General features: G+C 60.3%; 1 protein-coding gene across 2 annotated transcripts in view; it reads left to right on the top strand.

Annotated features, from left to right (window-relative positions):
- Nucleotides 1-15,158, top strand: part of SRRM3 (serine/arginine repetitive matrix 3) — a 173,163-nt gene that overhangs the window by 132,006 nt on the left and 25,999 nt on the right. For both annotated transcript variants that reach the window (XM_073315243.2, XM_073315245.2), the window contains 7 exons: nt 1,312-1,392; nt 5,320-5,349; nt 7,606-7,674; nt 10,083-10,118; nt 12,436-12,486; nt 12,594-12,698; nt 14,031-14,208. In XM_073315243.2, the coding sequence (XP_073171344.1) occupies nt 1,312-1,392; nt 5,320-5,349; nt 7,606-7,674; nt 10,083-10,118; nt 12,436-12,486; nt 12,594-12,698; nt 14,031-14,208 (550 nt within the window). The remainder of the gene's footprint in view (nt 1-1,311; nt 1,393-5,319; nt 5,350-7,605; nt 7,675-10,082; nt 10,119-12,435; nt 12,487-12,593; nt 12,699-14,030; nt 14,209-15,158) is intronic.

Genomic DNA, 15,158 nt, shown 5'->3' with positions numbered 1-15,158 from the left:
TGTCCTGAGCAGATTTCTCTCCTGCCCAGCTGTTTCCAGCCGTCACACGTTTGCTGACAGGAGTGTGCCCGCTTAATCCAGCCATGCAGCTTTAGCGCTTTTAATCTTCTCTGGGCCGTCAGTCCTTCAGCCCTTTGAATGTGTCCGTTGTTGCTGCTCTCCATGGTCTCCCTCCTTCTGGTGGTTAGGTGCGAGGGAGGGGGAAAGCCTGAGCTTTGAGATGAACAAGAAATGATCATTTCAGTGCTGCCTGCCCAGTGCCAAAGCAGGACCTCTCGCTTCCTACAGAATCTCTCTGCCAAGGAAGGTGCCGCCATGCCGATGCACACGTCCGCCACAAGGGGTCGCCGCACTGCCCCCTTGTAAGGACACATGCAGACAGATGGCAGCGTTGTCAATGGGCATAGAAACCTGGGTCCAAAGGAACAAGCTGCCAGCCCCCAAGGAACCCAGTTAGCCCCCGTCTGCAGCAAAAACACAAGCCCTGAGCTAAAGGAGTAAGCGGCAGGCTGGGAGAGCCACTAGAGAAGGACCTGGTCCGAGCACTCCGGCCCTGATCCAAAGCCCATGATGGTGCAGGAGAGTCTTCCCATCGGTTCAAAGAGCTTTGGATCAGACCCTGCGCAAGTGCACGGACAAGCTACTCCATCAATCAGTGGGAGCAGGACGAGCCCGGGTGCTCCTAGGCAGCACGGCTGGGTCATGGCGGCAGATAGCTTCAGAAACCAAGCCTGGTGTCTCTCCTTCTGCGGCCATGTCCGCTAACGTGAGCATCCAACACCTGCTGGGGGGGGAGGGGAGCACGGTGTGGTGTATTGTACGCACGCCAGTTACTCATCTCCGAAGCAATGATCACCTTGAGGCTCGCTGCTGAGATTCCATAATTACTTCCCCCTGCCACATCGGCTCCAGCCTGGGACCTTCACCATCACAGCGCTAACCTCTGGTGCTTGAGCTACAACCACAGCTCTGCAAGCGGGTAGCAGCAGTAGGTTGTTATCCTAGTGGGGAGCAGCCAGTAGTTTTAACAGGTGTTAGCTGCTTACGATAAATTCTAGGCTCCCCCGTAGGGCTGACATCCTCCCACACATACATGCTGAGAGACAAACTGCTGCGTCTACACGAGGGTGTTAACATGTGTTAGTTACTATGCCACCTAAAGCAGGTTTGAAAACACCTTTATCCCCAAGAAAGCCATGGCCACGCGCACACACTGGGGGTAAGGCACCCCCGCCGCTCTGCGCAGGGGCTGGGTTGTGGGGGGGCTCACGGTGACCGCTCCCCGCCCTGAGCCTCTCCGCTCCGCCGCAGGCTGAAGAGGAGGATGAGCAGCTCCACCTCGCCGCCGCCCAAGAAGAAAAAGAAAAAGAAATCGGGTCATCGCCGGAGCCGGTGAGTCACCTGCCTGCCCCTTCCCGCTCCTCTGGCCCAGTCCATGAGCCCCTGCCACTGGGAGGGGCATACCTGCCTGACCCCAAGCCAAGCAGGACCCTCAACCCCTTGCCAGCCGGCTCCCTGGGGACCCCTCACTCCCTTCCCTTCCCCAGCCACCTTCTCTCTCTGCCCGTCCCGCTCCCTCTCCCTCCCCTCCCCTTCCCCTGAATAGGGTGGGGCAGCCAGCACTGTGGGGCTGGGCCAAGGGGGCCTACCACAATGTTCCCCACCACCCCGGCCTGAGGTGCCCTTCTTTGATCTTCCCTCATGCCCTGGGCTGGCTCTTGGAGTCGCGGGGACTCCCAGGGGCCCCGGGCAGAGGCAGGGCCGACTGGGGGTCCTGGCATTCTCCCTGAAGTGTGACCTTGGCTTGCTGCCTGTGACCCGATATTCCTGAGCACCTGCCAGAACACCTTCTCTTCCCCATCTCGTGCCCAAGCAGCAGGCTCAGGCCCGTCCCACCATGGACCCAGGGGAGGAGAGCCTGGGAGAGAGACACCCCCTTGTGCTGGCGTTTAATGGGCTCCCTTATCCCTGCTTTACAGATGGGGAAACTGAGGCACAAAGCAGGGGGAAAATGCCTTGTCTAAGGTCACTGAGGGTCCGTCTACGCTGCAGTGGGAGGTGCCTGCCGCACCGGGTGATCTACCCAAGCTCGCATTGATCCAGCCAGCTCCAGTAACAATATCAGTGAAGCCACGGCGGCATGGGCCAGCCACGCGAACAAGTACCCAGGGTTACTGCCCTGGCTTCACTGTAGCCCTCGCTAGAACAGGGAACCCTCCATGGGCAGCACTTCCCAGTGCAGCGTAGCCCTACCCACAGTGAGTCAGTGTGTAAAAACCCAGGAGCCCAGAGTCCCCACCCGGCGCTTCAGCCACATGGCCTCCCCTGGAAATGACAAATGGCCAGGGCTGGTTCCATGGACTGTGGGTGGTCTGATGGCTCCATTGCAAGTTTCTTTGGAGTGTTTTCCACCCAGACAGGAAGCTGTTGGTGCAAAATGCTCGCTCGCTTGCTGTGTGTCCCAGCCTGGTGTGCTGACCCCAAGCCCCATATGAATTGGCGGTGACAGTGCTGTCTGGCAGGCTCCCAGCTCCTTACAGAAATCCCAGCATTCCCAGGGCAGATGGCGGCAATATTGTCTGCCCTGCTAGAGTCTCTGGGATGGATTCCCCCCTACCCTCGATCCTAGGGCCAAATTGACTCCTCACATAAAGTAGAGGGACCACCGGGCTGCTCTAGCTTATGCTTGCTGAATCGGTCTGCTAGGGCCCTGCCCCCCTCTGGCCACCATGCCGCACCTCTGAGCTGCCCAGGTCTGGAGAGCCGAGGTGCAGGGGGAACATAAAGCTAGCTGGGGGTCCCCTTTTGCACAGCTATAGCCAAGGATCTGGCCCCCAATGGGTGAGCGTATTAGAGAGAAGGGGGAGTGTGGCAGAGGGGGTGTCTCCCATGAAGCGCGATCCGAACTCTAGCCACACTGGGTGCCATCCCTTCTCGTTTTGCCCCATGCAGCTGGCCGGGCGGCTTAGGCAGGTGTTAGAATGGGGCTCAGACCCCTGCATGGGGGATCTGCTGGCCGAGCCCACCCAGCGCATGGCTACGGCCCTGCATGGGGCAGCCAGGGGGAGAAAGCATCTGCCCCCACAGCTTGTGCAAACAAGTGCCGCAGTCCATTCCATGGGCACCCCCGCCCCCAGCTGGTGTGTGCCGACCGGTCCCACTCAGCCCCAGCCCCCTGCTTGTGTCTAGAAAGTCCTGATCAGGCCATGCCACGTCCATCGCCCCATTACCGGGGGCACCCCGGGGGGCTCTGAGCTGGGGACTGTCCAGCCTTGGCACTGCTAATGACTCTGTCTGCCGAGCTGGAGCCAGCAGGTTTAATGAGCCCGGCCTGGCTGGCGATTAATCAAGGACTGACTGCCTTCCTGGCAGGCTGGGAAGAGCCGCACTTAACGAGGAAGAGGAGTCGGACACAGGGCTGCTTGCTCCTTCCTGGCTCCCTCCCCCGCAGGAGTGTGTACCCCAGCCTGCCCCCACCCAGTGGGGCCCACTCCCCTCCTGGGCCCCAGCCCGGCATTCCCCTGCCAACCCCAACACTTGCCTTATCCTCGTTCCTCTCCATCCACCCTCTCCCTCTGTTTGTTTGGCTGTCCCCTCCCCATTCCCCAGGACTCCTTTTGCCCCGACGCCACCCCCTGGGTCTCGCCTCCCGCTCCAGCAACAGTTCGATTCGGAGGGAATGTGACACGTTCATTTTCACCACTTGGCAAGCTTTAACTTGAGAGGGAAGGCCCCCAGAAATGGATATGGCGTCACCACTTTAAGAGGCAAGATGACTCCCTGAATACGCAGAGTCAGGATAATCCGAGCCTGTCCGAAGCCAGCTCCGAGCTTTAGGATCAATGGGAACTAGTCACCGAGCTCCCAGGCATGTTAGCAGGAACCCCACAGCTACCTACATTGCCTTTGAGTCTTAAATTCCGCCCATCCCACCCGGAGTCAGCACGTGACCCTGTTAGATGTGAGAGTGGTTCAACTCAGGGGTGTGCCAGGGGTCCCAGCTGCCATGGGGCAGCAGAGTGTTTCCCAGCTGCCCTGTTCGGCCAGGCTTGGCCAAGTGCCCAGCTGGATTGCTGGGGTCAGACAGGGTGAGGGGAGGCTGCCCGTAATCCTAGCTGGGAACAAGCTGCCGTGGATCCAGAGACACTCACCGAGGCGGAGAGAGACGCAGGATTGCGGATAGGGAGATGCTGTGACAGAGACCTGCCCACACACACAGAGACACAAAACACTCCCAGAGACACAGGCTCAAATTAGGGTGATCATACGTCCCGTTTTGCCCGGGACAGTCCCCTTTTTAAGCCCTGTCCCAGACATCCTGGCTTTTTTTTGGCAACCCTGGGCATTTGTCCCATTTGCTCTTGACAATTGCAAGTTGCTCTGATCAGTTGGCAAGTGGGCCAGCTGATGGGGTGCGGAGGAACGTTTGGGGAGACCAGTGGCAAGACGAGGCGCTGGGTGGTGGGGCTCAGGTAGTCAGTCCAGGGTGACGCGGGTCTTGGGGAGTCAGGGAGTCGCGAGGCTCAGGTGGACAGACCCAGTCCCGGGCAGCGTGGTACTCGGTCAGTGCGGGGCACGGGTGGTCAGCCCCAGTTCTGGGCGAGCAGCAATGCCAGGCGGCTTGGGGCAGCCCCATGAGAGAGGGGGTTGTGTGTGTCCTCAGGCAAGTGGTGATGTCAGAAAGGCAGCTTAGGCCAGCCCCGTGCGGGGTCCCGATTTTACTTTGGTAAATATGGCCACCCTCGCTCAAACGCAAACTGAGAACAGAAGATAACAGCGGAGGGGTAATTCTCTTCGCCCCCAATTGCCAAGCGCAATCAAGCACGTTCAAGGACCCTTTGCCGCCGTGGCCACTTCCATCCCATCCTTGTCTGGGGCTGCCCGGCTCTCTCTGCTGCCGGGAGCTCTGGCTCCTCTGACGGGAGTTTGTGTGTGTGTAAATGTCTTTTTGTCCTGGAATGCAACCAGCACCATAATGTTTCCCCTCTCTGCCATGCCACGTCCTAACGAGGCAATTACTGTGCGTGCATGAGATAATCATTGCATGTAATTATGTCATTAGGAGATGTACCATCACCCAGCCGAACAAACTTCAGGGCACATGCTGGGAGCAGGACCGCCCCAGTGGGGGGGGAGATGGATGCTCAGCATCAGCATGGTGGGAACTGAGCAGGATTCGGGCCCCGAGCCCTACAGAAGGGCTAAGTGGTCCCCATCAGGGACCCAGCTCCTGAATGGGTCCTGGGCTCTGGCCCTCTGCCCACAGGAAAGACATTGCTGCCAGTAACGTGGTTTATCTGGTTCCTCCCCCAATGCCAGCAAAAAGAGGAAACCCGGATCAGAGCGCAGGTGAGTGACGCGGGAGCCTGCTTGTCCTCCTTGTGGGCCCCCGTGAAATGTAAGGGATGGGATGGGACAGGAGGAGGCAGCAGGCTGGCCATTCTTTCCAGCCCAGCGCGCTCCCCCCTCTCTAGGTAAGTCCACAGTCCCAGAGCTGCAAGCACTGAGCCAAGCCCTCGGCTCCCTCCCCAGCGTCTGCCCGGGCCGTGTCCGTGTCAAAGCCCCGCTGAAGTCAAGCTGTGGCCCAGCTGGCTCGGGAACAGGCGATACGCCGTGCCAAGCCAATGCCCGGCACGTCAGCCGGCTGCCAAGCACTGCTGCCTCTCTGAACCAGGGGGGTGGGAGTCTCCGGGCGTGACTGCAGCCCATGGAGACAGGCCGGGGTAGCTTGGCTCTAGCTGCCTGAGGAACAATAGCAGGGAATCCGCAGCTAGCCCTGCCCGCCCAGGACCCCCGCTGTACAGCGGAGTGGCCACTAGACCAAAGCCAGCTAGGGAGCGTCGAGATGTGCGGCCAGTGCAGCGACACCCTGAGGGGCCGGTGAAATGCTTTCCTTTAGCAATCATGTCAACAACATGGTGGCTTCAGGGTCACATCCTGAGCCCCTAAACCAGGGGTGGGCAAACTTTTTGGCCCGAGGGCCACATCGGGGTTGCAAAGGGAGGGCCGGGTAGGGAAGGCTGTGCCTCCCCAAACAGCCTGGCCCCCGCCCCCTATCTGCCCCCTCCCACTTCCCGCCCCCTGACTGCCCCCCTCAGAACCCCCGCCCATGCAACCCCCCCTGCTCCTTGTCCCCTGACTGCCCCCTCCCAGGAACCCCTGCCCCTAACCGCCCCTGCCAGGACGCCATCCCCTATCCAACCCCCCCGCCCCCTATCTGCCCCCTCCCACTTCCTGCCCCCTGACTGCCCCCCTCAGAACTCCCGATCCATCCAACCCCCCTGCTCCTTTCCCCTGACTGCCCCCTCCCGGGACCCCGCCCCTAACTGGCCCCGCCGGGAAGCCACCCCCTATCCAACCCCCCCGCCCCCTATCTGCCCCCTCCCACTTCCCACCCCCTGACTGCCCCCCTCAGAACTCCCGACCCATCCAACCCCCCTGCTCCTTGTCCCCTGACTGCCCCCTCCCAGGACCCTGCCCCTAACTGGCCCCGAGGACCTCACCCCTGATCCAAACCCCGTCCCCTGACCGCCCCACCCTCTATCCACCCCCCCCGCCCAGCCCCCTAACAGGCCCCCCCGGACTCCCACACCTATCCAACACCCCCTGTTCCCTGACCACCCCCCTCAGAACCTCCGCCCCATCCAACCGCCCCCTGCTCCCTGTCCTCTGACTGCCCCCCGGGACCCCCTGCCCCTTATCCAACCCCCCGGCCCCCTTACCATGCCGCTCAGAGCAGCTCGTCTGGCAGCTGGCAGGGAGGACAGCAGGGGAGGGGCCGGGGTTCGCCGCCCCTGCCAGGAGCTCAGGGGCCGGGCAGGACGGGCCGGCGGGCCGGATGTGGCCCGCGGGCCGTAGTTTGCCAGGCGTTGCAGAAGGGTGATTTCCCGGGGACTTCCGGGGAAGCGCCAGCATTAAAGGCTTTGGTGCATCTGACTCCAGCTGGGCGTATTAAGGTTCCGCAGACTGGAAGCTCTTCGGGGCCGGGGCTCCCAGTTCAGTCTGTGTTTGGACAGCGCCAACGCTTAGCATAAATCATAATACTCGTTAGGAATCTTTGGCCCATGGGCTTTGTGGCCCGTTTCCTGTTAGATCCTGCCGGGACCACAAGGTGGCACTGAGATGCAGCAGAAGTGTTTTTAGAGCTGGCCAAAACGTTTCAAAAAACAACAGTTCAATCACATTTTTAAACAAAATTTCAACCAAAAGACCGCCCAGGAAAATCCGTTTCCCCATTTTTCAGATCCTCTCTAATGCTCTTGACTCTGTTTTTGCTGGCTGAGACTTTCCGAGCCACCCAGTGGATTTGAACATCCGGTTATAATTCAGTGTCCAAATCCCTTTGGCTGCTTGGAGGGATCTCAGCCTTTCTCTCTGAAACCTCCCTGCGTCGGGCTGGGTGTGCGCTGGCTCATGGGGACACGGCACCGGCTGTTCGGGAGGGTTCGGCACATGCCGGGTATCTGGCTCAGAGGCGTGGGCAGGAGGGGGCCGTGTTCGCAGACACTGGTCCCAGCAAACTCTCCAGCCCTCTGGAGGCCCCGTCCCGGGGCAGGAAGGTCCCATCCCACCCGCCACTCAAAGGCTCCCGTGTTTGCTTTCCAGCTGCGACAGCTCCTCGCCGCTCCGGAAGGAGAAGAAAAAGAAGAACGGGAAGAAACACAGACGAGACAGGTACTGGGACAGGGGAGTCGTGCCCCATCTCTCTGTGTCACCCTTCCCCTCGCTGCTCCATCCTTCTCCACCCTCATTCCCCAGCTCGCTCCCTCCTGGGCTGGGCTGGGCCACGCAGCGGAAAGGGTTAATCCATCCGTGGCTGGGGGGGGGGGGGGAGGGCCAAAGCTCACCTTGGTGTAATTCGATTGACTCAAAACCGGCTCTGGCCCCACAGCTTCCGGCAGCTGCCGGTGTTGCACTGTGGGTCTCCAGGGCCGTGAATAATGCAGGGCAAGCAGCCGATCCGGCTTACAAAGCAGCTGCCTGGGCTAAGGCCCTTAAACCTGAACTCAGTGCTCCCACCGCCCCCGATACTGAAGTCATCCCCCTCAGGACAGGAGGGCAGCGGGATGTTATAAATGACCAGTGCAGAAGCAATTAGGACATCGCTGGGGAATATGATGCAGCGGGCAGAGGCTCCAGGCAGCACCCGCTGGGGGTGGGGGGAGTGTGGAAGGGCTCGGGGCCGCCCAGGTGCAAATGGCCTCTTGGCAGGAGGCGTGCGGCGTCCGGCCCCCTGAAGGAGAGGTAGGACTGGGCTGTAACCAGTACAGTGGGGCTGCTCAGCTGAGGCTGCAGCCCCCCAGCGGGTCATCGGCAGTGGGGATCCACCCTGGGGCCTCTGGATCCTGAAGCAGGAGCCTCTCCTGCCTGAGCGAAAGGAGCCCCCTCTGTCAGCCGAGGCCGTAGCGGGCCCGTCAACCTCTCTCCATGGCAGAGCACCACACAGAGTCAGGCTGGATACTGTCCGCTTGCACTGCCTGGCGTCTCCCCGCGGGGGCTAAGGCCCAGACTCCGCCGTGGCTACGCAGCCAGGGACCGGTGACACCGAGTCCCTCCTATTCTGCCAGTGAAATCCCAACCTTGCTGACCCCATGTCTCCCCTTCAACCTGGGCTTCAGCCGGGACCTCGTTGCACCGTGGGGTGGCGCTCCCTGGTGGACAGAGAGCACCGGGTGCTAATCCCAAGGGCCAACCAAGGAGTGGCATCGGTAGGGTCCAGGTGGAGAACCCCCTGCCCTCCTTAGATCAATCACGTAGGGTCACCCCCACCCCAGGGACCACACCGGGCAGGGTCGCTTTCCTTCAGATTATACCCCCACCCTTCTGGCTCCTGTGTCCCCCTGCGACTAGCATCCCAAGAGGTAAAGCACCACCTGGGTGACCTCAGAGGTGGCTCAGCCAATCCTTCTCCGGCCTGCCGGGCAGCTGACTGGTTCCTTTGCACACTGCCATCTTATTGGGTTCAAGGATTCCAAAGTTTGAATAAATGATCATTGATAAATCTTTGATCCCCCACCCCCCCTCTTTTGGGGGCGGTAACACGCCCCAGGGAGGTGTGATCCCGACAGCACCTCGCTCGTCCCAGCTGGACCGGAACCAGAGAAGGTGATGGCCAGACACGGTTAGAGGAGCTGGTTTAGGCCTTCCAGCGTGCCCCTGTCACTGTAATATGCAGCCGTCCTTGGGTATTACTTCAGTACTCCAGTACAGCTCCAGTACGCAGCTATTCTTGAGTGTTCAGCCATGGTGTTACTGCGGGACGTTACACTCGTGTGTTACAGTAGCAAGTAGACGGACTTGAGCATTACTGCTATACGGAGCCTTGATCTGCGAGCCCATCAGCTCTCATAAAGTAACCAGGGCAGGGCTGGCTCAGCCCTGGAATATAACCCCCCAAGAAAGTCACAGCTGGTGTTCGTGGCGCAATACCTCTGAATCAGCACGCGGAGCCGACGGCCCGGCATGGTGCCGGGGGGCGCTGCGCTGGTGAAGGTGGCTTCTTTGGGCCCAGATGTAAAATCAAGGGCCTGGCCAGTTGTGGTTAGTGGAGATCCCATGTTTTGTATAAGTCGGGGTGTTCGCCCCGGGGCCCTGCCTCAGTCCCGGGGCAGGTCGGTCTATTTTGAACTAAATCCCACCCCCCCGCTGGACCCATTTCAAATGGACACAGGATTCTTCTGCCTCCCCTGTTCCAAGCTGCTATGCCATGGGCTGTTTAAACCACTGCCGCCTCCCACCCAGATTCAGCTGCAGGTGGTTTGCGGGTGAAATGATTTCACTGGAGGGCTGGCTGTGAAACATGGAAATATAATTGTCTGCGGTAGATAAATAGGTGGGCATATCTGGGGCTGGAGGGCTGGATAGGCAGGTATGTATGGGGACGGGTGGACAGAGGGTTTGTAGGGGGGTATGTAGATGCACCACTGAAATATAAGGGCATTGTCCCTCCCCCTGGAGCTCCCTGGCTACCAGTTTCCCTTCCCTCGGGGCGTCACAGTTGCAGGGCTGACCCCCTCAGAGCGTATCTCAACCCACCTGCTTTGTTTCTGTCTCTTGTTTCTCTTGTCCCTGTCGTCCCTTAGGTCTGAGTCTGGATCCCGGAAGAAGAGAAGACACAGGTGAGAGTGATCGATGCAAGAGCCTCACTCCCTAGCTTGGCCCACCCTGCCTGCTGGTGCCCCCACGGCACCCTCTCCTCCCTTCAGGCCTGTGCCGTCCCCTGCCCCGAGGGAAATTCGCTCCCTGCCAATGACCGTTCAGGGGTGGCCTCACCGAGGAGGGGAAGCAGGCAGGGTCGTGTGCCCCTGAGCTGTTTGACTGTGTCAACACCAAGTGGGTGCGGGAGCAGAGCCAGGCTCATTTGCACACCAGAGGCACGTCCCACGGGAAGCCAGAAGCAAAGGGGGCTCGGGGTGGAGTTGCTAGACAGTGACAACCCATCTTCACTTCACCGCCAGCACCGATCTCCTTCCCTGCTCCAGCAGAGGCCACCAGTAAGACGCTCGCAAAGAGTCACTTCCAGGTCGGTACCGTGCGTACCGGCTCGGCCCCAGGGAGGCTGCTCCCAACAGATCCCAGCCTCCTGTGCACTCGGCAAGGCCGGGCCGCTGCGAAAGGGCTACGTTTGCTCCTCGGCATGCAGACATAACAGACTCTCTCCACTGGAACAGGCCCTGGGAGCCACCAGGCCGCTTGTCAAGCCAGCCCGGTGCCCTGCAGATTGCAGGCTCCATGCTTCAGAGGAAGGCAAAGAAAGCCACTGTCATGTGTCTGATGTGCCTCCCTGACCTCTACACTAATTAGAGAGACAACCTGGGGGAGGGGGTATCTTTGATTGGCCCAGCTTCTGTTTGGGAGGGAGACAAGCTTTCCAGCTTACACAGCCGGGGGGGATCCAGATTCAGGATTCCTCCCCCTGCAAGTCCCCTGATCCAGGATCCCTCCCCCGGCCCCCCCAGCAGCACCGCCAGATCCAGGATCCCTCCCCCTGCCCCACCCAGCAGCACCGCCAGATCCAGGATCCCTCCCCCTGTCCCCCCAGCAGCATGAGGATCCGTGCCTTAGTTCAGGTTGCCGGTGTAACTCCAAGCACATCGCTCCGCTCCGGCAAGGCTTTGCCCTCTGCCTTGTGTTTTGAAACAAGGCTCAAGAGGGGATGGAAAAGCCAGGCCCTTTATCAGCCATTCCACTGGGATTCAATGGGTCCAGGTCTGGGGCACGACGAGGCTGGAGCCGGAGGTGTGATTTCCAGGCGCTGCCCCCGGAGCACGATCCGGTCCGAGAGGCTCCAGCTCCAATGGAGACGTCCCCTGGCGCAAGGGGAGACGGGCCCGGTCCTCAACCCTGGCTCCCCGCTCAACCTTGCCCACGTTTGTTCCGGGACGCAGGGCTCCTGACAAGCCCCTCTCCCATTCCTGCAGGGGGCGAGGGGGGTTAGGCACCTTGCCTTGCCAAACCCGTGGCCTGGCTTTGTGTCGGTACGCTGCTGCCCTCTGGTGGTGGAGATACACACGTGGGCGAAAAAAGGGCACAGGAAAACTGGAGCGGGGGATACAGTGGGTGGGGGTAGAACAGTGAGATCCTGTCCTGTGACCCGAGCCCATGAGATAGGCCTCCGGCTTTGGGGTATCTGGCCGACTTAGAGTCATAGATACGAAGGCCAGCTGGGATCCTGGCGATCTGATCTCCTGCATTGCACAGCCCGGGGGAACCCTGCAGTGATTCTGCATCCAGCCCAATGCCTTCTGGTCGAGCAGGAGCATCTCTTTGGGAAAGACATCCCGTCGCGATTTAAAGACCGCGGGTGATGGAGAATCCCCGTGAAACGGAGCCACGGTTCACTGGCTCGTGGGGCCCGGTGTTCGGCCAACCTGGGCTACTCACTGGTTTAGCATCGAAACCGGTGCCAGACTCCCCCTGCGTTGAAGGAGGTTTGCTTTGAATTTGGAGCGAGGGTGGGGGGAGGGTGTTTGAACTCAAATTCAAAGCGGGGGCAGGGGGGAGGATTGGAAACCAATGCAAATCACCCAGGGCTGGAAATCACCAGGGCTGGGCCAAGCTAAACATGCACCCAACAGTTCAGTGGGGTCTCAGCACACCGAGTGAGTGAGTCTGGCCGGGATCATTGTAGTAGTGATGGGACCGATTCCCTGCAAAACGCCATTGACGCCAGCAGAGAATTTGCCCCAGCATGGGGCGTGCAGCCTTGTCGGTCTCAGCCCACGTGCTAAGATGGGGATGGGCGTGGCAGGGGTCCTGAGAGCCCCTCTTCAGTTCTGTTGCTCCCTCTCCCGGTGCCAGCCCCCGTGTGCACCCATGCTGAGCGCCGCGCTCGGGGCTGGCCGGTTGGATGACAGCTTGGAAGACAACCCCTCCCCATCCACACGCTGGGTCACGCGCTGCCGTCTGTGTTTTCAGTTCTCTTCTGTTCCGTAGGTCCCGGAGCCCCAAGAACAAAAGGAAAGAGAAAAACAAAGAGCGAAAGAGGTGAGGTTTCAGATGCAAGCCCAGGTGAGGTTTCAGGTGGGAGCAGGGCCTTGGTTTCTGGCCAGGTCCTTCACCCTCCTGCTCTCCCTCTTTCCTCCCCCTTGCAGATCCCCCAGCATCTCCCCAGCCCGCAGATGCCATGGGCACAGCAGCTGCAGCTCTCAAAGCACTTCACTCTCGTCAGATTACAGCCACTCCAAATCGCCCGGCAGGTAAGCTTGGTCCCCCAAGGAACCTTGGCCCGTCCTGGAGATGGGAGGTGGGGGAAAACTCCACCTGTTGGGGGAGGACTTAAGGCAGCTCTGGGGTGGCGAGCTGGGAAGGGATGGGTGAGCAGAGTGTAGGTGAGGCTGTCAGAGGTGCGTGTGAGCCTCAATGTATCTGCAGCCTCCCCCATTTTGACCTGGCTCTTACCGCCCCTTGTATTATGGGACGAGAAGATGGGGCCTGGTTCTGATCTCCCAGCAGCACGCTGCACCACCAGCCTGGCACTCCGGGGGGTTCTTTCTGAAAGCCCCAGCTCCTGGAATCAGGGGGCATTTCCAGCCTGGGCGGATCAGGAGAAAAGCTTGGAAATGTGACTCCTGAAGGCTCCAAAACCAGACAGTAAATAAAGAGCCCCAAACGGTTGGGGTTTTTTTAAAAAAAATCTGATTTTTACGCCAATCTCGCGATTTTGGGAGGCCTGACTCATGCTTTTGGAGCAGTCGGGGCTGAAGGAGTGACTTCAGTGGAGTCCCAGTGATGTAAAATACCACAAGTGAGGTCAGAATCAGGCCCGCCGTGTGTGTACGTGGGTATGTGTGCGGACACATCTGTGTAGAGGTATCTGCGTGTGCGTAACAGGATGGCCTGTTCCTTTAAGGGCCAGCCAGCTTTGGACCAGCCAGCCCTGTTCAATCAGCCCTGCCAGGGCCATAATTAGCTGCCTCTCAGCTGGAGGGGGCGGGACTAATGGGGTCATGTGACAGCCTGGTAAACACCTGGGCTTTAAAAGGGCAGAGGGCTCAGTTTGGGAAGGAATGACAGGGAGCATGTGGGCTGCTGTGGCAGGTCCTGAAGCAGGGTCTGGAAGGGCTCCAGAGAAGCAGCCGGGAGTCAGGGATCTGTCCTGGAGCAGAGGGACGGGAAGGGAGCCCAGAGGGCTGGGGGTGAGCCCGCAGGTTGGGCTGAAGAGGGGCCCAGCAGGTGGAAGAACCTTTTGTTTGTTTGGCCTTTTCTTACCCTGGAAGGTTTTAAGGTTTAGTGAGTGACTTAGCCAGGGGGCTCAGCAAGGGCACCACCTCCAGCCTGTGTGGGAAGGCAGCGGGGGTGGGGATCTATGTTGGAGGGGGAAACTGAGGCAGGGAATGCCTGCAGCACCATGCACGGCCAGCAGAGGGCGCCGTGGGGGCAGCCCTGCCGTTATCTGTGTGTATGTGTATAATGCCGGTCAGCGAGATGCTCGCTTTCAGAAAGTCCTGGAGCTATGCCAGCCTGCCGCTGCCCCCTCGCCTCTCCGAGGAGCCAATCCATGGACATCTGCCCTCCTCTTTCTCCCGCAGACTAACCCCCAAGCACAGAGAGGACGGCCACAAGCCCAGCAGCCTCCGCTCCAGCCGCAGCCCGTCCTCCTCTCGCACCTGGCACAGCCGCTCGGCCACGCCACACCAGAACGGGCACAAGGGCAGCGCCCAGAATGGCCGGCACACCCACGGCCCCTCGGGTGAAAAACAGCAGGATGTATGTATGCTTTTCTGTTACCACGGTTCGCCCCCACCCTGCCCTGCCTTCCTCCTCCCCAGCTCCCCCACCCCGCCAACCTCCCCCCGCATCATCTATCCTCCCCCTCTAGTCACTTCGCTCAGGGCTTGCAAAGCCGGGGCTGGCAAACCCAGCCATGCCAGCTCAGCCATCCCGCGGGAGCAGCCCAGCTCTCGGCGTGGGGCAGGGCCAGAGGCCTGGCCTGTGTCTGCCGGACAGGCCGTGCCATGCACAGACCGAACCCCCCCCCACCCCCATCACCATTGACACGGGCCCGGGCAGCCCGATGCACTGCTGGAGGACTGGACAGGTGTGGCCGGAGGGGCATGTGGTGTGGGTGGGAGCAGGAAGCACTTTTCCAAGGTTTATTTCCCGGTTTGCATCAAGATTTCCCAATAAACACCCCTGAGGGGAGCAAATAGCGGGGCTTTTTTCCAGCTGCCCCTTCCCCGCTCCTCACTGACTCCTACCAAGGGCACCGAGGAGGGGCGGGCAGCGTTCAGTGCCATCTTCCGCCCTGCGTGGCGCTTCCCGGTGGGCCCGACTAAATAACCAAGGGGTAGCAGCATCTCTGATACAGGCGGTGAAAGTTGGTCACCACCCTCCCCACGATGCATCTGGGCGGCTGGCGTAGCTGGAATGGCAGAAGCCCTCTTAGTCAGGGAGCTCGCTGTGGCAGGAGCCCTCCTCTCACATCTGCTGGGATCCTCCCCCACCGCCTTCCCCTCTAACTCTACTCTCCGATCCTTCCCCATGGCCACACCCTGCCACCCTTACTCCATGAAAGTCAATGGAGCGAGCAAGGCCTGTGGCCTGTAGGTCTGGCTAGCTACCCTCAGTCCTTCTGCATGAGCAGGGGCTGCAGAGATGTTGGCTATTCCCCTTGTGTCTGGGGGCTTTGTGCCCACTTTGGCTACAGCCTCCCTTCC

Source organism: Lepidochelys kempii, chromosome 17 (assembly GCF_965140285.1).
Source record: "Lepidochelys kempii isolate rLepKem1 chromosome 17, rLepKem1.hap1, whole genome shotgun sequence".
NCBI classification, from domain to species: domain Eukaryota; kingdom Metazoa; phylum Chordata; order Testudines; family Cheloniidae; genus Lepidochelys; species Lepidochelys kempii.
Note: the sequence above shows the minus strand (reverse complement) of the source record. Positions and strands in the feature narration are given on the sequence as shown.